A 23,867-nucleotide genomic window follows, 5' to 3' on the forward strand; every position below is an offset into this window, starting at 1 on the left:
AATGATGTTTTATTAACAAAGTTCGGGAGGAGCACGTTCAAATAATCAAGCAATCAATCAATCAACTCATTAAACAATTACCATGTCTACCCTATCAGCATGAGAGGAAGCATATATACAGGGGCGTAGCAACCGGGGGGGACGGGGGGGACACGTCCCCCTCACTTTTAGAAACGTACTCGGTTACTAACGTAACCTCGGTTCTCTCTAGAAGAGGGAACGAGTACTGCGTTTTATCAAAACGCTACGGGAAAAGTCTCTTTTCACGAAACACTGAAGCAAAAAATTATCCTTTAATTTTCATATATGTAAAACGCGTTGCGGCAGCAGCAGTCAGCTATGGCGAGACGGCTTGCTCGCTCATTGGCTGCTCTGCGGCAACTGCTTAAGCCTATCGAGCGAGGCCTGAGATGACGTCAGGCCAATGAGGGCGCTTCGCGCCCTCCTCGCCACTTCCCGCCGAAACGGGCGTGGCTTACCTCTATAAAAGGAGCTCGAGAAGGCTGATTCACTTGATTTTGATCGCCGAAGCGAACCAGAGTGAACCGTACGCACGGCAGAGAACGCAGTACTCGTTCCCTCTTCTAGAGAGAACCGAGGTTACGTTAGTAACCGAGTACGTTCTCTTACGAGAGTTCTCTCGTACTGCGTTTTATCAAAACGCTACGGGAACCCCTTGCAAAACGCCGTGCGTGCTGGGATAAAAACACTGATCACCGGAAGCTATTTCAGGCACACAGTGCATAATCACCAGATTGACTCACACAGAGTCAGGGAATAAGGGTGGGAGCCTTAATTCCCTATACTGTAGCGTCGTAGAATAGACATGTCCACAGACGCAAGTATAACATCACATAGACAGGGTAGGGAACCTGAACTAATGTGGGAAATGTGGGTCTTACACAGTTCTGCCCAAGATAGTCGGTAGCGCATTGCGCATGGGTTTCAGTGGTCTGACTAGACGGCTGAACAGATTACACCGACAAAAGCTTAGCCTGTAAGGCGGGAACCTCTAGGTTATAAAACCTGATAAATGTAGACGGAGAGGCCCAGCCTGCCGCCGTACATATATCCTGTAGGGAAATCCCGCTGGACCAAGCCCACGAAGAAGCAACGCTTCTCGTAGAGTGCGCTCTAACTCCCTACGGGCATGGAATGCCCTTGGCAGTATAAGCCAGCGCTATGGCGTCAACTATCCATCTGGATAGACTTTGTTTCGAAACAGCCATTCCTTTGGAACGTCCACTGAACGAGACAAAGAGCTGCTCTGTCTGTCTGAAGACAGCAGAGCGGGACATATAAGCTCTTAAAACCCTAACAGGGCAAAGAAAACTCGAGTCCCCTTCCTCACTCGATGCCGGCAGGGCAGCCAGGGAAATAACCTGAGCCCGAAAAGGCGTGTTGAGGGCTTTCGGCACATAGCCGTGCTTAGGTTTGAGTATGACTTTAGAGTCATTAGGACCAAACTCCAAGCACGCCGGGCTCACAGAGAGCGCGTGCGGATCACCTATGCGCTTCACTGAAGCGAGAGCCATCAAAAACACTGTTTTGAAAGACAAATGTTTGAGGCTAATAGACTGGATAGGCTCGAAAGGGGCACCTTTCATGGCCGCCAGGACCGTAGAAAGGTCCCACATAGGGACTGAAGGAGGTCTGGGTGGATTCAGTCTCCTAGCTCCCCTGAGGAAGCGGATGACTAAATCATTCCTTCCCAGTGACTGACCCAGCGTTGAACCGGAGAACGCTGAAATAGCCGCCACATACACTTTGAGCGTGGAAGGGGATCTGCCCTTATCCAACAGCTCTTGTAGGAAGGAGAGAACCTCCGTTACCTCACATTCGAGGGGTGAAAGGCTCCGAGCTGTACACCAGCCGGAGAAAACCGACCACTTTGAAGCATAGAGTCGCCTGGTCGACGGCGCTCTAGCCTCCGTGATGGTATTCATGACTCCCTCTGCGAGACCAACGGGTATCCGTTGAGCGCCCACACATGAAGGGACCATAGTTCCAGGTGTGGGTGCCAGATCGAGCCCCTGGCCTGCGAGAGGAGATCTCTCCTCAACGGCACTGGCCATGGAGCGATGTCTGCTAACTGCATCAGAACTGGGAACCATGCCTGGTTCTTCCAGAACGGTGCTACAAGCAGCACTGGGCATTTCGTTTTCCTGACCCGTTCCAACACCTGAGGCAGGAGGAAGATGGGGGGAAAAGCGTATAGCAGGCAGCGCGGCCACTTTTGGGACAGCGCGCTGTCAGTCTTTGAAAAGAATGCGGGGCAGTGAGCGTTTTCGCGGGACGCGAATAGGTCCACCTCCGCTTTGCCGAATCTCTCCCACAACAGCCGGACTGTTTGTGGGTGTAGAGACCATTCGCCCGTAGGAACGTTGTTCCTGGACAGTCTGTCCGGGCCCACATTCAGCAGCCCGGGCACATGTACTGCTCTCAGCGAGCGCAGGTTGTGCTGAGCCCATAGCAGGAGGCGTTTCGCCAGCCTGTACAGGGGTATGGAATTCAGACCGCCCTGGCGATTTATGTAGGACACCACTGCCATGTTGTCCGAACGGACTATGACGTGTTGGTCCTTGATGTGGGGACAAAAACGCGTCAGCGCTTTGTGCACTGCCAGCATTTCTAGGCAGTTTATGTGTTGGAGCTTTTCCCGTTCCGACCATAGGCCGAAGGACGGTCTGCCCTCGAGCAGCGCTCCCCATCCCGAGGTGGATGCGTCCGTAGACACCATCCTCACCCTCGAGGAAGTCCCCAGGCTTACACCTGATTGGTACCAGTCGTTCGCCATCCAAGGCACCAGGGCTGTGACACAGTCCTGATCGACCTTGAGGCGTAAATGACCGGACACCCACGCTCTGCGCGGAACCCGCGCTTTCAACCAGAACTGCAGCGGGCGCATGCGGAGCAAGCCCAGCCGGAGAACTGACGATGCTGAGGCCATGAGACCCAGCATCCTTTGAAATTTTCTGAGCGGGGTGAAAGCGCCGCGGCGGAAAGACATCGCCGCGCGCTGAATGTTCAGCACACGCTGTGGCGACAGCCGCGCTGTCGTAGACTGTGAGTCCAGAACTATACCCAGAAACGGAATCGTTTGGCTGGGGTTCAGTGAACTCTTCGCCCAAATGACCGTGATACCAAGATTCTCGAGGTGATCGAGTAAAATGGCTCTGTGCTCTATGAGCTGAGATCGTGATTGGGCTAGGATCAACCAGTCGTCCAAATAGTTCAGCACTCGCATGCCTCTGAGTCTGAGAGGAGCGAGCGCTGCGTCCATGCATTTCGTAAATGTACGAGGTGCCAGGGACAAGCCGAAAGGCAGGACTGTATACTGGTATGTCTGACCCTCGAAGGCGAATCTCAAGAATCGCCTGTGATGTGACGCTATCTGTATTTGAAAATACGCGTCCTTCAGATCTATCGACATGAACCAGTCTTCTCGGCGAACATGCGCGAGAATTTTGCTGGTTGCGAGCATTTTGAAACGGCGTTTCACTAATACTCTGTTCAGTCGTCTGAGATCCAGAATGGGTCTGATACCGCCGTCCTTTTTGGGGACTAGAAAGTATCTGCTGTATATCCCCTGTTCGCTTTGAACTCGGGGAACAAGCTCTATCGCCCCTTTGCTTATCAGTTTTGATATTTCGGCGGCGAAGTAGGTGTGCTACATTCAGCGGAACCGAAGTTTCGACGCGCGCTGTGAAGCGCGGAGGGCGTCGACAAAACTGTAGCGAGAAGCCTCTCTTTATAATGCCTAAGACCCAGTCCGAAACCCCTGGAAGCGCTGCCCATGCATCTGCATGGTTGGCTAAGGGCCGGATACAGAGCGCGCTCTGTTCGCCGTGCGACAGAGGTGCTATGGGGCTCACAAACATAGGCGTTATGCCTGCGGCATTTGAGGCGGGGGGCGCGCTTAATACAGCGGGCGGAGCGCTCGCCCTTGACCTTACAACAGTGTTTGGCTGAGTGAGGGGGGGCTGCGCGAGTCCCATGGGACTCATGTGTGCGAGTAGATGTGGGCTGTGAGCGGGCACATTTACTGCTTGGGGCGCGCTGCTTGTGTAAGCAGCGCGCGCGCTCACAGGTCTCGTTTTTACAGAGAGCCTGTGATCTGATAGACATAGTGTTCGTGGGCACTGAGTAGTGGGCACTTTTACTATGTGGGGAGCGCAATCAACCTGAGTCGATTTTATTTGCGCGAGCCCTAAGTGCAGGGCTGTGCTTGTGTGTAGGGATGGGCACTGAGAAGTGGGCATCGACACTACATTTATAGCACCATCGGCCGTGGCCGGGACACCAGAAGTACCGTGAGTAAGTGTGGGCGCGGGAGAGCGGGCACAGTTACTGCAATGAGTGCACTGTCTGTCTGAGCAGAGTGAATGCACACAGGTTTCGTCTTTACAGAAACCACAAGGCATGCAGAACATAGTGTTTGTGGGCACTAGGCAGTGGGCACGTTCACTATGTTGTGTGCGTGATCGACCCGAGTCGAATATATGAGCGCGGGCCCTGTGTGAAGGGCTGTGCTAGTGTGTAGGGATGGGCACTAGCAGTGGGCATCTTCTCTACACATATAGCATCATCGGCCGTCCTCGTGGGCAGCAAAAACACGTCTGTAGTTGCCTCTCGGGGAACAAACAGAGTGATTTGCATTCGGCGGCATAAATATTTTCTGCCGGCCGGCCTGGGATTCGAACCTCCGATCCCCCGCGCGCAAGTCTAAGAATCTACCACTGGACCACAGTGAAGATACATTGACAAAGTCAGCGCGAGTATTATCCGCACTGGCGTTTGCTTGTCAGGCATGTACCACGTGCTTGTGGGCAGCAAAAAACACGTCTGCAGTTGCCACTCGGGGAACAAACAGAGTGATTTGCATTCGGCGGCATAAATATTTTCTGCCGGCCGGCCTGGGGTTCGAACCTCCGATCGCCCGCGCGCAAGTCTAAGAATCTACCACTGGACCACAGTGAAGATACATAGACACAGTCAGCGCGAGTATTATGCACACTGGCGTTTGCTTGCAGGCATATATACCACGTGCTCGTGGCCAGCAAAAAACACGTCTGCAGTTGCCTCTCGGGGAACAAACAGAGTGATTTGCATTCGGCGGCATAAATATTTTCTGCCGGCCAGCCTGGGGTTCGAACCTCCGATCGGCCGCGCGCAAGTCTAAGAATCTACCACTGGACCACAGTGAAGATACATAGACAAAGTCAGCGCGAGTATTATCCACACTGGCGTTTGCTTGCAGGCCTGTACCACGTGCTCGTGGGCAGCAAAAAACACGTCTGCAGTTGCCTCTCGGGGAACAGACAGAGTGATTTGCATTTTCAGAACGCCTGCAAAATGCCAGAATGTGAGAAGAGTGGAAATCGCCCAGATTCAGCGGGGCTGAAAACACTCCATTCTCTTTCGCCAGTGACGCGCAGGAACCGTAGAAACGGTGTTCGGTTGCAGGCAAGCGGGTACTACGCGCTCGCTGGCTGCAAAATGCATCTCTGCAGTCGCCTTCAGGGGACTTACAGAGCAAAGCATTGGCGGCATAAATATATATGCCGCCAGACCGGGATCCGAACCCCGGTCTCCCGCGAGGAGAACCTATAATTCCACCACTGAGCCACAGGGGGATACAGGCTTTGAAAGCGGCGTCAACATGTATTCTTCGGCGTTTGCTGGCAGGCAAGCATGTAACAGACTCACTTGCTGCAATAATATTTCCAGTCGCCGAACAGGGAACTGAGAAATGTGAGAGAAAAGAGGTCAGACCGACCAACGGTGGGACTAAGAACACTCTTTTCTCCTTCGCCGGTGAATGACGCGTGCAGAGGCAGGGTAGCTTTTCTTGTAACGTAAAGAAAAACTAATCCCGCCGTCCGCTTCCAGGAAGGGCAGCCTCGGAAAGGATGCCTGGCGAGTCCTCAGAGTCACCGTAGGCAATTGGCTCGGAGCGAGCGCGAGCGCTGCATGAGAAGGCGTCTTGAAAAAGACGCAGCTCTTTTAGGGGTGAGTGTTGCAGCGAACACACACACACACACACAGAAAACAGAGCAATATAGCAATAAAGGATATAGGCGTCGGAAAGCGCAGCAGGTACGGCTGTAGAAGGCGGCGTTGGCCAGCGGCTTCGAGGGCTCGTCCCGCTGAAGTGCTTGCTTCGAACGACGCTTGCTTCCGTGATCCAGCGATGCGTGCGCTTCGCTGAAGAGATTAAAATCAAGTGAATCAGCCTTCTCGAGCTCCTTTTATAGAGGTAAGCCACGCCCGTTTCGGCGGGAAGTGGCGAGGAGGGCGCGAAGCGCCCTCATTGGCCTGACGTCATCTCAGGCCTCGCTCGATAGGCTTAAGCAGTTGCCGCAGAGCAGCCAATGAGCGAGCAAGCCGTCTCGCCATAGCTGACTGCTGCTGCCGCAACGCGTTTTACATATATGAAAATTAAAGGATAATTTTTTGCTTCAGTGTTTCGTGAAAAGAGACTTTTCCCGTAGCGTTTTGATAAAACGCAGTACGAGAGAACTCTCGTAAGAGAACCGGTGATTCTGTCCCCCGCATTTTTTTTTTTTTCGGACAAATGCCCTGATTAAAACAATTTTTAATATAAAAATAAAAAATAACCAGGCAATCACCGAAAACGTGTGTGGATGGATGGATGGATGCGTGTGGAGGAATGGATGATTCTGTTTTATTTCATTTGATGTAAGTGGCGATTGATAGCCTATAGTTGATAATAATACAGGCCTAATGTGCGCTGTCGAGGCTCGTGAAGTTATAACATTTTAGAAACAATATAGCCTAGTTAAGAAACAATATATAGCCTAAGGCTACACACGACCAGCTGTTTTCCTGAATGCCATCAAGATTGAAACCGTGACTGGTTTCATAACAGTTCAATAAACAAACAGTTAAAATTAACTTACAATAATTTTACTTGATGTACTCAAAAATGTACTCACTTACATTTTAGTCGCAATGACTGTTTTTGCTCTGTTTCATCAGCGAAAATAGTCCCAAACAAAGATCACAGCAGAACGCGCATCTCACAGCAACACTCGTTGCATTACTGAATGATTCAGCGTTTTGAACAAATCGGTTGAGTCAAAGATTCAATTACCCATTCATAAACTGCCTCATTCTGAATAAATCAGCCGTTTGAACGAATCGTTTGAATGAATGACTCAATGACTCGCTCATTAAGACGGTCGCCTGCCGCCTCCTACTGGCGGTTTAGTTTCATAAAGTATCATTCTTTTCAACATTCCTTATTTGTATATTCAAAAATATTTAAAATAATCTAATTTAATACAGTTATATTTTTTCAATGTAAATTATTTAATTTGATTGGTAACAGCCTAGTGTCTTATTATTTTAATTGAATATATTGATCAAATTTAAGAATTTAAAATGAAAGATGGAGCATAAAATTAGGGGGAAAATGCCTTTATAAAAGGTACAAAAAAAATTGTGTTTTCAAACAGTGATGTAATGAAACATTGACAATTTAAGTTTGAAGGGAGTAAAGCCTCTGTTTAGGCTATAAGGAAATGTAATTTTGCCAAAAGAAGAACTTTTATTTTAAATAAATGTTCATTTTAAATCAGCCTACTTCAGTGTGATATGTTACCATAATTTGAATAATTTGATACCAGAATTTGAATAATTGTAATGTGATGATCAGATGCAGATATCTAAATCAGAGAATATCATCGGGCGGTTTGCGGGTGGATTATTTATTTTTAACAGTGGATTCGGGTGACTCAAAGTGCACCAGATTAATGAATTTATCTTTAAAATGTACAAAATTTTCTTACGGGGGGGCATGCCCCCGGACCCCCCTAGAGGTACCAAGCTCCACCAACAAAAATAATGTGGGAAACACATTAGGGTATATGATGATCTACAAAAAAATACACATTTAATTATCTTATTATTAAACATTATTAGGATTTTACCACCTCCGCCTCGTTTTGAGCCAGGAAAATGAACATCACCTTTGGGTCACCTCCTATGGTCACATACAGCTTTTGTCCCCCCCACTTTTATAATGGCTGCTACGCCCCTGCATATATATTCACTCTGTCAACTCACCTAACTTCCTTGACAGTTTTCAGCATCCCTCCACCACCCCGACTCCTCACTCTTGGCTTGTTCTTTCACAGCCAGGAATACGGGGGGAGTACTCTGGGTTCGGGCCAAATACCGAGCCCGGAGCCCTCTCCTCGGACAGCACGCCAAATACGCATTTATTCTATCTGACTTATTTGTAAGTGTGAACTCGTGAAATGGCTGGTTATCATTCACTATAGCAGTTTGCAGCGTGCTTTCAGAGTTCGTCTAAAACCCTCCACCTTTGACAGAGTTGTCAGGATAGAAATATTTTTTACTGTACTGTATATTATATTAAATGCAGCCTTTGTGAGCATAAGATACAGTATATATATATTTTTTTATTATTATTATTATTATAAATCTGCAATGAAAAAGCATGGTTTTGCATAAAAACATTTGAAGTCGACTTACTTTGATAATCAGAATGCACTCAATGCCCCTCATATCAATGAGACAGTTTATTATCACAGGGTTCTCGACATTGAGGCAGTCCAGCACTGATGGAAACTCAGGATGATTGACTCCACTGACAAGAAAACATAGAAACGTCATAATTACCGTACATACATAAGACCTCGGTCTCCAGAAACTCCCATTTCTGGACACAAATATTTCTTACCGGCCTTGAACGTTATAAACACGGTCTGTGAATGGGCACACGATTATCTGAGGCCTACTGCCTTTTGGGAAATATGATGACATCAGTCCTTGCAGGACTTTTTCGTCCCTGTAATTGTCACAGCAAAAAGTTTTGATGAAACCTATTAAGCAACTTTCCACAGCCACGGCTAAACTGGGATCCTTTAGGCTGATGCATGCACCTAGCGAAGAAGAAAAAACATTTTATTAATGGTAAATTCAACAAGAAAGGTGAATAATGACTTGTTTTGTGTTTAAGATTTCAGTGAATAATCTGAAGATTTGGCGTGTCTCTCACCTATTGGTCCCACAGGTTTCTTGATGAATCGCCCCTGAGCGAAGGCTTTGTCGATTAACTCCAACAATTCTGGCATGTGATCACCAAACCGTTTCAGTCTGTTGGATCTGCTGGCCATTAGCTGCTTTTTTCTCTTCAGTTTGAACTCCAGAGAGACCTGGATGTTTTTTTCCTCCATGCTAAAAAAATAAGAAAAACTCCAATACTGTAATATATCAAAATACTGCAAGAAATAAGGATCACCCTAGTGAAAAAAAACCTATACCAAAATGTATTTAAAATCCATTTATTTTATATACAAATTCTACAAATACATTAACATATTTACTGACATATCGCTTAAAACTTACTGATATAAATATTACAATCAAACTTTATTTGGAGGACCTCTTTATTGCACAAAGCATGTTAAGCCTAAAACGTGTTTTAATATCACTATTAGTAAGGATAGTATGATCTCTGTATAATATCACTCTTTAAATGCAAGATATTTAAGGTGTACCTAAAGTATATTTGCAATAGTTTCATTTTAGCACAATCAAATATACTTAAGTATATCTTTAGTTGAACCTCAGCACTATTTCTGGATAACTAAAATGCATTAAGAACAAAATTAGTTGTTCCAATTTAGCAGACTTTAAAGGGCCCCTATTATGGATTTTGGAAAATGACCTTTCACGCAGTGAGTAACATAGCTATGAATGTGAATATAAACATACTGCAACGTTTTAAATCTGAATGTGCACCGTATACAAAGTTATTGTCTTTCAAAAGTAAGAGTCGACTCTGAGTCAATGAAATGAATCGTTTTCAAACGAGTCATAAGCTGTTTCGTTGTGACGTCAAGATGAAACATTAGCATATTGCCTATCCACTTATTGCGTGCACAGACACCAGGGGAAACTTGAAACCCCTCGAACACTGCAGCTGATTCCTGTGGACACTGGACAGCATCATGTCGAGAAGAGGCTTTGCTCTACAATGTGAAGGTAAAGCCAGTTTTTTTCCACTGCCCAAGGACGAGCATGTGAAGAATCAGTGGTTAAAATTCATCTTTACCACGATACCACAGCAATATAATCCTAAACTTTTGCTCTGTGCCCTTTATTTTACTTACGACACTTTACTTATTTTGCTTCTCAAATCTCGGAGTTCAGTGTAGGATTCGCACACCGCTTGCTCTTGAAAGATGGTGTTCAAAATACTTAGTTTCAGTTTTATATTGAGTAGGTCTCCTGCTAACTGACATTCTCACTGTCTTACTGAAATACTTCTGCTAATCAGTTGTGGGCCACCTGTTGTTCTCACTACTTTGAGGAAAGATTAAGCATGGAGCAAGATTCGTTTTACCAACGTATGTTACATCAGTCATTCACGCTAGAGCTCGGCTAATGTATGCACTGTTATTGATACAGTTTCCACATGTTCACCGCAATAAATTAGAAAAAATACTCTGTAAATAAATTAGTACAAGTAAAATAATCGGTTTGTTGATGGACATGCACTTGTTAATGCTGATGGTGAGGAATTACAGTTGCAACATCTCATAATGTTCCTCAAACTGAGTAGCGTATCACTGAGAAACGTCCTGCTCGAGTCATCCTTGCGATGGAGGTTCGGGTTGAATGACTAGATCTTTCAATGTTTCATCTTCGGACTCGGCTCGCATTGATATGGTAAAATCAACGTCATTGTTCGTTACTGTGTTTAGTTTACGGTGTAGGAAGCCTCAGGACAAGCAGAGCTGACGTTATAGCAACAGGCTTTTGTTTTTGACACACGCTGTACGCGGTAGACCAATCACAACAGACTGAGCTGTCTGGCCAATCAGAGCAGAGTAGCTCGCGTAAAGGCGGGATTTAGAGAGATTGATTCATTTGACGAGTCGTTTGAGAATCACTGAAAATGTGGTGATGTGCAAATGTATATTATGTGGAAATTAAACAGTTTTTTTACCTTTGATTCATGTAAACCTTGTAGGAGACTCCAAAACAACATTAGGAAACTTTAAAATAGCATAATAGGGGCACTTTAAGTATTTCAATTTAGTATGCCAAAAGTACAATTGTAGGGTATTTATATTAAAGGTATAGCGGAGGATTTTTTACTTCCGGGTGGAGGTGATATACTATTGGTCCTCCTAATTGTCAATCATTCTGGTGAATCAATCAAACTTTTCAAAAAGTGGAGAGGGCGGGTCTTATCTAAAATTCGGAAAGATCCTCCGCTATACCTTTAAGTACATACATATGTTTAAGTTTTTGTAGTATACTCAGTAGAATATAAATGTATTTCAAATACATTTTGGTAATTTTTTTTTCACTTGGACAAGCCAAGCTGGTTCTGTCTTTAAAAGGGTCACACATTTTTACACAAAGGCAAAAAAAATCACAATTTGACAGACTTCACTACATTTTACTCTTATCATTACTTCTTGAAGTACAGAAGATGTTTTTGCAACTTAGAATGTTCTTACATAAAATATTGTTTAAATCACAAAAGATGGTGATTTTTTTCACATTTTAGGTACATTTTAAGACTTTGTGGAAGCTGTACTGCAGCGGTTCACGTAACGTTTGAATATGCCTTGTGTCCCACCACATTCCTGTCTTCCTCCTCACTGTCCAGTCATTTAAAGGCACAAGCCCCATAAATAATACAGTTGCCAGACTTTACCTCAGTTTATCATATTCCTCTCTTCCTTTAAACAGAGCTTGTTGTTTGTCCTTAATCTCTTGATTCAGAGTGCTGGACTCTGTCTCAAGCTCTTCCAGTTGTTTTTTGAAGGCAGATATTTTTTTTAGATGCTGTGCGTGCTGAGTCTCATGACTTCTTCTGCCACTGCTAAAAACGTGACATTGACAGCATTGTCAAATTAGTTTATTACATTAACTACATATTCATTTGAATCCTGTAGATACTGTAGAACAAATGACAACTATGGGCGTTTTCAGACCTGTAGAAACAGGGACTTAATTTGTTACAATGTAGCATTTTCTTCTTGGTTCATTCGCTTTTCACAAGGCAACATTTCAAAGTGTACCATGTCATGTGTTATGGAGGACCAAATTACTCAAAATGAAATAATTCAATAAATAAAGAATTCAATAAAACAACAATTAAATGCACCAGTTTATTCTGAAATAATTACTTAAAGGATTAGTTCACCTCAAAATGAAAATTTCCTGATAATTTACTCACCCCAATGCCATCCAAGATGTCCATGTCTTTCTTTCTTCAGTGGAAAATAAATTAAGTTTTTTGAGGAAAACATTTCAGGATTTTTCTACACACAATGGACTTCAATGGCAACCAGAATGTTGAAGTTCAAGTCAATGAAGTTGAAGTTCAAGTCTCTGAAGTGTTTCAAAGGGCTCTGCACAATCCCAGCTGAGGAATGGGATCTTATCTAGCGAAACGATCTGTCATTTTCTAAAAAAAATAAAAATGTATACTTTTTTAACCACAATTGTTCATCTTGTGCTGGTCTGCGACGCGCCACGCATTGAGTCATCACGTTGGAAAGGTCACGAAAAAAAAGAAGAAAATAATAATAATAAATTAAAACAAAGATGTCGGACGATTTTGAAGTTGGAAGAGAAAATGAGATGGAATTTTTCGCCCTTCCCTACCTTTTTGGACCGGAGTACACAGACAAATAACTCGTGACCTTTCCAACGTGATGACACAATGCGTGGCGCGTCGCAGACCAGCACAAGACGGACAATTGTGGTTAAAAAGTATATAAATTTATATATTTTTTTAGAAAATGACCGATCGTTTCGCTAGATAAGATCCCATTCCTCAGCTGGGATTGTGCAGAGCCCTTTGAAGCACTTCAGAGCCCTTTCAAACTTCATTGACTTGAACTTAAACATTCTGGTTGCCATTGAAGTCCATTGTGTGTAGAAAAATCCTGAAATGTTTTCCTCAAAATACTTAATTTATTTTCCACTGAAGAAAGAAAGACATGGACATCTTGGATGGCATTGGGGTGAGTAAATTATCAGGAAATTTTCATTTTGAGGTGAACTAATCCTTTAAGTAATTAATTATTAATTAATTTAATTAATTAATAAATGTATCTATTTATTTTGTAAAATTCCATGAAAAAACAACATTTATTATTTAATATATTTCACAATATCCTCTTTCACACACTATTACTGTTTAAATATATATATAAAAAAATCACAATAAAATGTGCTTTTCAAAAAGCTGTTTTTCATTATAATATGCTGAATTTACGAATGAAGCCTATTTGACGAATCATGTATTTCCAAAGCAAGATTTTCCCAAAGATTTTTTTCATAATAATAGAGGAAATTTCACAAATGCCAATCAACAGGCAGTAATTGGCTAATCAATTGGCTAATCCTTTCAGATGGGTCGGATAGCTTTCTCACCTCAACCGAACCACCCCAGAGTTCGTTTTCAATTGGCGGTCTCGGAGTGATTGTTTTGGTGCGGATCCGAGTGCGATTGCTGAGTTCAAATATATGCCTAAACGAACTGAACTAAGGAAGAAAATGCAACCGGTTCTTAACCAACCTCTTCAAATGAGATAGGTGTGAAAACGCCCTACAGTATGACATGAAACATACTGTCATCAAATTTGAAAAACAGAAAGCCTAAAATTAGAGGTGTTCCCTCAACAAATGGACTCACCCATGACTTATTTTGTGAATTCTCTCCTGAAGAAGGCATTGCTCCTTTTCTAATTGTTTCAATTTATTCTCAGCGCGGAAGTAAACCACCTGAAAAACTGGCAATCTAAAAAACCTATACAAACTCTTAAGAAATCAACAAGGACCCTGCTTTAAAGGTGCTCTAAGTGATGTCACGCGTTTTTTAGGCCAAAACATTTTTTGACACATACAGCAAACATCTCCTCACCATCCGCTAGCTGCCTGTCCCCTGAACACACTGTAAAAAAAACAAGGCCTCTGTAGACACCCCAGGTTCCACAAATGGCAAGAAAAACAAACTGTTCCAGCCAATAACCGACAAGAAGGATTTGGGGTGGGGTTTGGGGAGTTAGTGCGCGGATGAGGAGGAGGGAGGGTCTAGCTAGCCTCCGTTTTGTTTGACAATACTTTTAACATCAACAAGAAGTGACGTCACCCAACATCACTTACAGCACCTTTAAGCAAGCAGCTAACTTAAAGTTATATTTCACCCAGAAATTAAAACCGTATAATCATTTACTCTACATCAGATCTTTCCAAACCCATAAGACTTTCTTCTTTTTCAACGCAAAATGAGATGGTTCACATTGCTCTTTTCCATTCAGAAAGAAAGTGAATGACTTGAGCTGACAAACAAACTGTATAAAAGTAGTCCATACATGTGTTGAGCAATATTTTTAGTCTTTTGCCATTATTTAAAGGGGTCATGTCAAGGATTTTTAAATTATTTTAAAAGTTTCTTTGCAAACTTTCCATTGCACTGTGCCTTGGGCTCGTTTACAAAACGCTCCGAACAAACATTTAATATATAATCCTCCGACGATTAAACTATCCACTTTATCCTGACAATGGGATCCTTGAGCTGTTTAAACTGAACGTGTCACAGCTAACGTTCTTTGCCTCTTTCATCTGTCCTGTTGTCGACAGACTCAATTGCGTGTATTATGTCAGAAACTGACCATGCATCTGTATTCTGTTTCCAGTTTAGAAAGCGTCAGTGATTATAAACGGCATTATTTGCTTTTGACGCGACGCTCACATCCAGTGTAGGCAAATGTCAGCCATTAAACGACCGAATGCCAGCGGGAGGGGCCTATGGTGCGATGATGTAGAACTATTGACAGCCCCTTGTCACTTTATGCTTTCACCGCATGGGCAAAAAAAGCACAAACACTCTTCAAAACATTGTTTGTGTTCCACAGAACAATGCCAAAAGGAAGAATTTTAATTTTTGGGTGAAATATTCCTTTAAGAATAACAAATACTACAAACAGGCAAAGTTGCTCAATGTTAAATGCTTATTCTAACTGTGGAGAGATGCAAGTCTTCATCAAAACAAAAGGCAAGTATTATGTAGCTTGAGATTTTAAAATATACATGTGTGCATGTGTCAATTTATGATTTTATTGGAAGCAGCAATAACAAACAGAAAGAGAAAACAAAGACATCTCACCTCCTGATTTTTCTGTGCTTTTGTTTTGACTTTAATTTCCTCCTTCATTTTATGGCTCTCCTCTGCCAATTGTTCCTGCTCTTCTCTAAGTGTGCAAAGCTTCATCTGGATGTCCTGCAATCTCTTCTCAGCAGTGGAAACTTTGTTCTGAAAAGCAATAAGACTTTTACAAAAAAATTTTTTTTAAATAACTACTAAGTTTGGGGTTGGTAAGATTTGTTAATATTTCTGAAATAAGTATTTTATGATCACCAAGACTGCATTTATGTGATCAAATATACAGAAAAAAAAAACAGTAATAATTTTATCACAATTTAAAAACTGTTTTCTATTGGAATATATATTGTAATGTATTCCTGTGATGCAAAGCTGAATTTTCAGCATCATTACTCCAGACTTCAGTGTCACATGATCCTTCAGAAATCATTCTAAATGCAGTATGCTGATTTGCTGCTCAAGAAATATTTCAAATTATTATCAATGTTGAAGACAGTTGTGCTGATTAATGTTTTTGAGGAAACTGTGACAGATTTTTTTCCAGGATTCTTGACGAATAGAAATTTATTTGAAATGGAAATCTTTTGTGACATTATAAATGTATTTGCTGTCACTTTTGATCAATTTAATGTGTCCTTGCTGAATAAAACTATTAACTTCTTAAGAAAAAAAATCTACAGACCCCAAAAAGTAGTGTGTGTGTATATACTGTTTATAAATATATATATGAAGACTTCAGATGCAAAAGCCTCTAAGTCCGTCTAAAGTTTTTCTTTAATATTAACATTTTTATAAGGCTTCTATGTATAGGTTTTAGGGCTGGGAAAAAAATCGATTTGATTTAAAAATCGAGTTGGTAGGTCAAATCGATTCATATTTTCAAAAAATCGATTTTTTAGATTTTTTTTCTCCCAATACATACATTTTGCATTCGCCAAATCTTCCTTCAGGGTTTCCGTAGAACGCTCCCTGCGGCGCAGCCCTCGATGCTTCACGACATCACGACAAAAAGACTAGCATGTTTAATGTTTTAACGGTCCTCCACGACGACGACGACGGCGCGCGCGCGAGTGAGTGAGTGAGTGAGGGAGAGTGAGTGAGAGTGTGTGTTCGCGAGTGAGTGAGCGAGTGAGTGTGTGTGACTGTGTGTGCGCGAGAGTGTGTGTGTGTGTGTGTGTGTGTGTGTGAGAGAAAGAGAGAAAGAGAGAGAGAGAGAGAGAGAGAGAGAGAGAGAGAGAGAGAGAGAGAGAGAGAGAGAGAGAGTGTGTGTGTATGTGCGAGTGAGTGAGTGTGTGTGTGTGTGTGTGTGTGTGTGTGTGTGTAGGTTATGTGAGTGACCTTGTGTAGCCTATATGTGCGAGTGAATGAGTGTGTGAGACGGCTCGCGATGACTGGTCGGAAAACAACGTGTAGTCTGACATGTTTCTTGTCCATGACATGACAAGATTTTTAGGAGTCAAAATCGTGTAATCTGACAGTGACTATCGTAACAGACAAAAAAATCGTGTAATCTGAACCAGGCATAAGAGTTACCTCAGGATTTTTTGTTGTTTTATTAGCTCAATCCAAATACAGTATAAATAATTTGGATGTTTAACAATCTTTGTTGCACACTGCACAGTGACTTTTCAGTTAGAGAAAGGGTTTGCCTTTGCAATTTTATGTTGATGCACTTTAATTAAATACAATAAATATATATTTTTAAAATATATTTACAGTTCACAGTTATTTTGTTTTAAATGGGGGGAGAAAAATCGAATCGAATCGTAAATCGAGTTTTTTATAAAAAAATCTCAGATTTTTTTAGGGGAAAAAATCGCCCAGCTCTAATAGGTTTATACCCAAGTACTGGAATTTCTGAATGGGCTGAGGCTGGGATTTAGTAGGTTTGAAGTGAAAGTATTTGATGAACGTATAGGCTATATGTGCGGAGAGCATTCACTCAATATTATTATCTCATTTTTGACATACTGTAGGTGGCTTTTAGAGGCTTTTGCATCGGAGGTCTTCACATATACATATACACACTGCCGATTCGGGTCAGTAGATTTTTTTTTCTTTTTTCTTTTTTTTGGTATATATCTATATGCAAGATGTAACAATCATCAATTAAAACACTTCACCTTTGACAATGATGTTTAACTGGTATTAAAAACTATACAACAAACCCAAATCAATACAATTAATCACACAAACCTGACAGAGCTGCAGTTTTTCTTCATTTTTACAATCATACTCTTCTTTTTCAATTTGTTCCTTCAGCTGTTCAACTTGTCTCTCCTTCTCCCTCACCTATAACCAACAAACAGAGACACTGTTTAACAGAAACTCTCTAACAGAGAATTTTTCACACTTCAGTAAGATACACTAAAATAACGCACCAAACACCACACCATCTTCTTTTTCAGCTCCTCTAGAGTCTGTCTCATATCGTTGAGCGACGACAAGCGTTCATATCTTTCTTTCTTTTGCAAGAACAACTGCCTGAGATCTTTGAGACACTAAAAATATAGAGATATGACATATGTGTGATGTTACCACAGTGGTGCATTGTGGGTAGATAAGTGTGAGAAACACTAAGGGTGATACATGACTAATGAATTAGCATATGAGTAAAGCCTCACTTCCTCTTGTCTTTCCACCTGGTCACGTGTCAAGGCTTTAGTCTGCTTGATGTGAATGTAGTCTCTTTTCATTTGCTCCAAAAGAGTTGCTTTCATGAAAAACTTAAAAAAAAAAAAAAAAAAAAAGTGTGAAAGTAGTTAGGCGTATATCACTGCTTTAAATACTGGTGTATGGTATAAGAAAAATAAATCACCTTGTACTTGTCCGCTTCGCTTTTTGAATGCAGGAACTGTTTACTCATTTCTTGATTAAGGACTGACACAGGATTGTCAACCTGTAATATGAAATACAGAAATAAAGACATTACAGATTTGTGTGCTTTGCTTTAAACAACAAAATGATTACAACAACTAGATTTTTAACTAAATTGACTGATGCAGACCTGTGCCAAAATGTCACCGAAAAAAGTTTGTTACTTACAAATAGGTAAAAGAACATGAAATCTTTTATAAAATTGCACTATATGCGAGCTGATTTTTTTGTACAGAAAGTACCTGGATGCCAAAATGATCCAGTATAGCAGTTAACTCCTCCTTCTTTGTGGAAATGACATGCCCTAAAAATAGAGCAAATCTCAATATATGTGTGAACAGAGAGGAAGCCCTGTTTCTGATAAAAACTTGTCAACAGAAGTCATGCTATTACCAATTTTACTCTTGATTTTACAAGTCCTGCAACCATCACTTGAGATCCGATGCTCAATGCAGATGCTGTCTCCATAAATGTCACCTTTATAAGGGTCGTTTCCTCTGTTTTTTAATTTCACTTTAATGTCTGCAGAACTGTAAACAAAAGGATCAATACATTATTTTATAATATACAGATATATTAGTGCTTCTTTCCTTAAAATATACTAACCTCTCTCCATATTTCACAAAGCCTTTCAAAGATGTTCCTCTATTGGTTGTAGTTGCTTTTCCACCAAGACCCACTATAAGTGCTGTCAGAATGGCACTTTTCCCAGCTTAGAGTAGCATCACAAAATACATTGAGGAAAGAGTGATTTTTGAGAACAACATTGTTAATACTTTCATGTTTTTGAGACATTTATACCAGTGGTTTTTAACTAGGGGGGGGGGGGGGCAGCACCCACTCTTAAAAATTAGTCTTAAAATTATTTAAATTTAGTTAAATAACAATCTTAATTAAAATGCTAAAAAGCATTAAAATAATTATGCAAAACATTAAACAGAGGTACATCAGCTTAGATAGGAGGGCCTTTGAATATTGTCTCGGACAAAGTGGGGACTTGGGAGTCAAAAGGGTTGAGAACCACTAATTTATACAGTCTGAACACATCCACCATCATTTTGTAAGTATTTTGCACATTTTAAGACAGCAGTTAAGTCAAGCCATCAAAACTATGAAATAAGCATTTCCTTCACAATCTGCTCCAATAACAGCCATTAAAAAATATATAGGCACAATTTATTTTAAATGCTTTCCAGTGTCTCCAAATGTTTGACTGGTATTGCACATTCAAATAATTCATATTATATAAATTTGAATTAAAGAAATTCTTACTTCCATTGTTCCCAACAATGAAGTTGACATTTGGTCCAAATTTGAAAGGTCCAAGCGAATGGTGGCTCATAAAGTTCCTTAAAGTGATACTTTCTATCACGCCGATGTCTCCGGCACTCTGAAACAGCACAAGATAAATGCAGTGGCGTAAAGTATTTAAGTAAATGTAATCAGTTGCAGTACTTAAGTATCTTTTTGGCTACTTTGTAGTTTTACTGAGCATCAACATTACTTTTACTCTCTACTTGGCTACATTTTTGAATAAGCATATGTACTCTTTACTCCAATACATCTGTGATGAGTAATGCAATTACTCCTTACATTTTGCACATCACCTATTTTCTTCTGCAGCAGTTTATTTCTGCTACCAAAGAAGTGATTTTACTATCTACTAGGCGTACTATGGGTGCTTCTCAATACTAAAATTGATGCTTCCTTGTTTCCTCGCTCCTCCGTCCTCCAGCCTGTGACCTGGAAACCGATCAAACTCAGTCATCTTGAAGGACATCTCAATTCTCTAATTGCGCCATGAGGAGGCAAGGAGCGAGGAAGCTTCCTGAGGAGTCATGAGCGAGGATACACAAGTGTAGCCTTCCCTCGCTTCCTAAAGGGGATGGAGCTAAGACGGCAAGGAAAGGAAGCGAGGAATGGAAACGAGGATGCACACATAAGATGGGAGGATCTGTGCGTTCACACTGCCGCCGACGAGAGCGGCAAAAGTCGTTCTCGTCGCCCTACCAACAACGCCATAGAAAGATTTGTGGACGCTCTGACGTATATCGAATGCTTGGTCTTTTTTAAACTTTATTAAAGGGGCCGCAAAGCAAACACACATGTTGATCATTATTTGTGCAGACTGACAAAGTAGTTGTGCAGACTGACAAAGTTAACCACATGGAATCTTTTAAATGTGAAACTAAGAAATTAATCGATGGAAAGAACTAAAAGTCGACATGAAATCAAAATTGACCTTATTTACTTTGTTAGCACATATTACTAGTCTTTCTCAGAAAAAAAATGTTTGCCGTGGTAATCTTTAATCAAAATCTGATTAGTTACTTCCGCTTAACCACTATCCTCAAACCGATAGTCTGCTATGAGCGAGAGATGGAGAGGAGCGCTAAAGTAAAACCCCGCCCTCTATTCAATATTCTGTTACATTTGGAAATACGTCACAACACTGGAGAAATTCACACTGGAGAAAAGTCGTTTGCAACTTAAAGGACTTTAACAATTATAGTGACATGTTTGCTAACGAAATAAACCAATTAAAAGCCATTTGTGTGGTGTGGCTTTTGTGTTCCTGGTTAAATGCTAATCTAATTTGCATTCCCACTGAAAAACAAGCATTCTAGCACAAAAATATTGCCAATAAATAATGTTGCGCACCTTCTTATCAAATTCACACGATCAACCTCTCCTCTATTTTGCCTGGAAACTAATGTGGTCGGAACCAAAGTTCTCTGGAATCCTCTCAAGCGGAGGACTTCTACATTCCGATTGGTTGCCGCTGAACCGTGTCATAGCTATTACCATAAAGTTGACCTGACTTCCAACTCTCCTCGCCGCTCACCGCCAAATGACTTCCGGCCACTTTGACGTTCTCTCACGGTGTGAACGCACAGTATCTCTTGTGCATTTTGTCCTTACTCACCCAAACTTGTCAACAAGGCTAGTGAATGTAGCTTTATAATGGCAGTGAATGGCCGTTTCTGTTTTGAAGTCCATAAAAGTGCATCCATCCATCATAAAAGTGCTCGATATGGCTCTGGTGGGTTAATAAAGGCCTTCTGAAGTGAAGCGATGTGTTTGTGTAAGAAAAGAACAATATTTAAAACTTTCTAAAGTAAAATAAAGTACATTTTCACTTAAGTGTAAACCGCAACTATGCGAGTTTTGCGACGTTCTGCTGATATCTACGCTACGCAATGACGCACTACGCTACTTCCGAAGTCACAAGTTATGCTTTAGACGCAAGTAGACTGCGTATGGCCATTTGGAAGCTAGAATTTTACTTTATAACGTGTTAAATATGACTATTTTTCTTACACAAACAAACGCATCGCTTCGCTTCAGAAGGCCTTTATTAACCCCCCGGAGCCGTTTGGATCACTTTAATCATGATGGGTGCACTTTTATGGACTTCAAAAAGAAACCGGCCATTCACTGCCATTATAAAACTTGGAAGAGCCAGGACATTTTTTTATTTAACTCTGATTGTGTTCGTCTGAAAGAAGAAAGCCATAAACACCTAGGATGACTTGAGGGTGAGTAAATCATGGGCAAATCATTTTTGAGCATTCATTTTCCATTGTCACTATCAGGTTCTGTTCAGAAAATCATTAAACTGACCAAAGAAGAGAGTGAGTGATCTTGCTGGACTCCATCTTCCTCATCAACCTCCTCCTCATCCTGTACATGTGTTTTACCATCTGTCCTAGGAGTCTTAGAGGGTTTTACAACATTGTGAGCACAAGATTTCCTCTTATTCATGTCAGAAAGATGCCCAAACTAGAAGAAAGCAGAAAGGACATACTGTACTATTAAATGCTATTTCACAGAAACACATCACAGATAACAGCATGCATCTGCATTCGTGCTGTCAAAACTATTTTATCCACTTAACCTATCCATTAATTCTGCACAGCTTTATGCAAACATTATATTAAAAGCAACGTAGTTCATATTTGATTTCAGAAACGATTTTAAAATGTCACTGAAATCCATTAATAACAACAGATACTGCAACACAAAGAGGAAACACATGCACTTGGAAACATGCCAACAGCAACTACCGTGACATAAATCAACTGACATGCATGAACAGGTGAACAGCACATCAGAATCGCTTTCGCATAAGTATACACAGTTTAATAGCGCATAAATTGCATTAAATTAATGATGAATATGATTGTACTTACGCCATTCCTTTGCATCTGGAAAGTGAAATATGTCTTATTGAGGACTTCCTGGTTGACAGACAGCGCGCAGCTACAACAAACTCCACCCTCTGAAAATGACTGCAAAACTTCTGCTTACTAGGCAAAATATGTCCGTTAACGTATTTAGTAGAATATCCTCCTGATAGCAAATTACAACAATAACCATTTTTCTTTTTTTGCTAAAATAGAATTTTACTACTTTAGAGTCATGGATTTCCTACAGACAGAGTTATTTTCTATGATTATTTGTCGATAACAGTGTGGCTATTGTACTGTTCTATTTAATAAAGTAACTGGTGTTTTTGAGGAAAAGACATTTTTGCATTTATTCATTTTGAGGCCGATTAACAATTCGTATTTAAATTAGGCTATTGTAAAATTATCATTTGGATTAGAACTTTTATTGAACAATAAACATAAATGGCCTGGTACAAAATATGAAATGTCTTTAGAGAACAGAAGCATAGCAAGATAAAGAAAATATAAATAAAGAAGTAAAATGAAGAAAGAAAAAAATAAAAGAAAAACACATTCAATTAATAATAAATCCATAAATAAAAGACTGGGGGTTTCAGCATAGACTGTAAAAAAAGTTTTAAGTTTAAGCAGCAAGTTTAAGATCCTCTATCAAAGTAGGCATTCTTTTTCTTCATTAATTTTAACGATAAGAAGTAATGGATTCCTTATGAAAAACGTAGAAGTTTGTAAGTGTTTTGGGGAATCTATTCTTGTGTGAAAATAATTTCCCATTTTCCCAAGACGTATGTGTTATCATTAGGATTAGTTGTTCTCCAGCGTTCAAATCACGCGTTGGTCACGTGACGCGCGATCTTATTTTTTTCGCGCTCTCTCAATCGACGCAGACGTGTTTGATTCGTTAAATCATCCAGTGGCGTTTTTTAATGGCGTTTGTTCTCAGTTGACTATAAGCGCTGTAAAATCAGTCAGTCGTGTCATCCACGTATACGATGGGGAGAAATTCATGTTTGGTAAGTGTTTATAGACAAATTCATCGTTTGTTTCAAGTACGCTATCGAATTAACCAATTAAAACGGTGTTTAGGTTCAAACCTCAAAGGCTTGATTCATGAGCCATTGAATAAGGCCCAACATCTCTGCTGGATAAAGGCATGCAGCTAAATTAATAATTTTAATCCTATAGCTTAATTTAGTCGTGGTTGTATGGCAGGTCTAAACTCTGTGGCTTCGCTCTGTTGTACTTTTAAGACCTGCATAGGTCAGGATTTATTTTGTTATTTTTGTTTGTTTTTCAGTCTGGTCCGCAGCATATGCAAATGTATCTGTATGCGTCATCACCAGGATGACTAACATTTGATTTGTTTTTGTATTTTTGTGGTATGTGCTGTATTAGGCTATATTTTTGAGCTGCACGATTCTGGATAACTTGAGAATCAATTATCCTTCGATTCTGAATCGACAACTAAACAAAATAAGATGCAGTCTATTTAAAAATGATTTTATTAACTTGAATTAGGGGTGTGACGCGATATTAAAACGTGACGATATTTATCGTCGAGGTGAAAAGTCAAGTCAGTCAAGTCAACTTTATTTATATAGCGCTTTTCACAA

At 41.1% G+C, this 23,867-nt stretch overlaps 2 protein-coding genes across 2 annotated transcripts in view; one reads left to right on the top strand and one right to left on the bottom strand.

Moving 5' to 3' along the window:
- The window catches only part of smc6 (structural maintenance of chromosomes 6), a 29,514-nt gene extending 7,172 nt beyond the window's left edge, over positions 1-22,342 (bottom strand). Inside the window, exons 1-16 of the mRNA XM_081348044.1 lie at positions 22,258-22,342; positions 21,689-21,847; positions 19,337-19,454; positions 18,671-18,776; positions 18,458-18,594; positions 18,307-18,368; positions 18,006-18,086; positions 17,812-17,913; positions 17,569-17,688; positions 17,384-17,479; positions 15,191-15,337; positions 13,718-13,806; positions 11,726-11,893; positions 9,050-9,228; positions 8,732-8,933; positions 8,524-8,638 (exon numbers count right to left, since the gene is read on the bottom strand). Coding sequence (XP_081204170.1) covers positions 8,524-8,638; positions 8,732-8,933; positions 9,050-9,228; positions 11,726-11,893; positions 13,718-13,806; positions 15,191-15,337; positions 17,384-17,479; positions 17,569-17,688; positions 17,812-17,913; positions 18,006-18,086; positions 18,307-18,368; positions 18,458-18,594; positions 18,671-18,776; positions 19,337-19,454; positions 21,689-21,847; positions 22,258-22,272 — 1,896 coding nt within the window. The 5' untranslated portion in view covers positions 22,273-22,342. The remainder of the gene's footprint in view (positions 1-8,523; positions 8,639-8,731; positions 8,934-9,049; positions 9,229-11,725; positions 11,894-13,717; positions 13,807-15,190; positions 15,338-17,383; positions 17,480-17,568; positions 17,689-17,811; positions 17,914-18,005; positions 18,087-18,306; positions 18,369-18,457; positions 18,595-18,670; positions 18,777-19,336; positions 19,455-21,688; positions 21,848-22,257) is intronic.
- Positions 22,343-23,137: 795 nt separating this feature from the next.
- The window catches only part of tdrd6b (tudor domain containing 6b), a 48,911-nt gene continuing 48,181 nt past the window's right edge, over positions 23,138-23,867 (top strand). Inside the window, exon 1 of the mRNA XM_081348087.1 lies at positions 23,138-23,267. The gene's annotated coding sequence lies outside the window, so the exon portion shown is untranslated. The remainder of the gene's footprint in view (positions 23,268-23,867) is intronic.

This window comes from Scardinius erythrophthalmus (assembly GCF_964197995.2).
Source record: "Scardinius erythrophthalmus genome assembly, chromosome: 19".
In the NCBI taxonomy this organism is placed as follows: Eukaryota; Metazoa; Chordata; class Actinopteri; order Cypriniformes; family Leuciscidae; genus Scardinius; species Scardinius erythrophthalmus.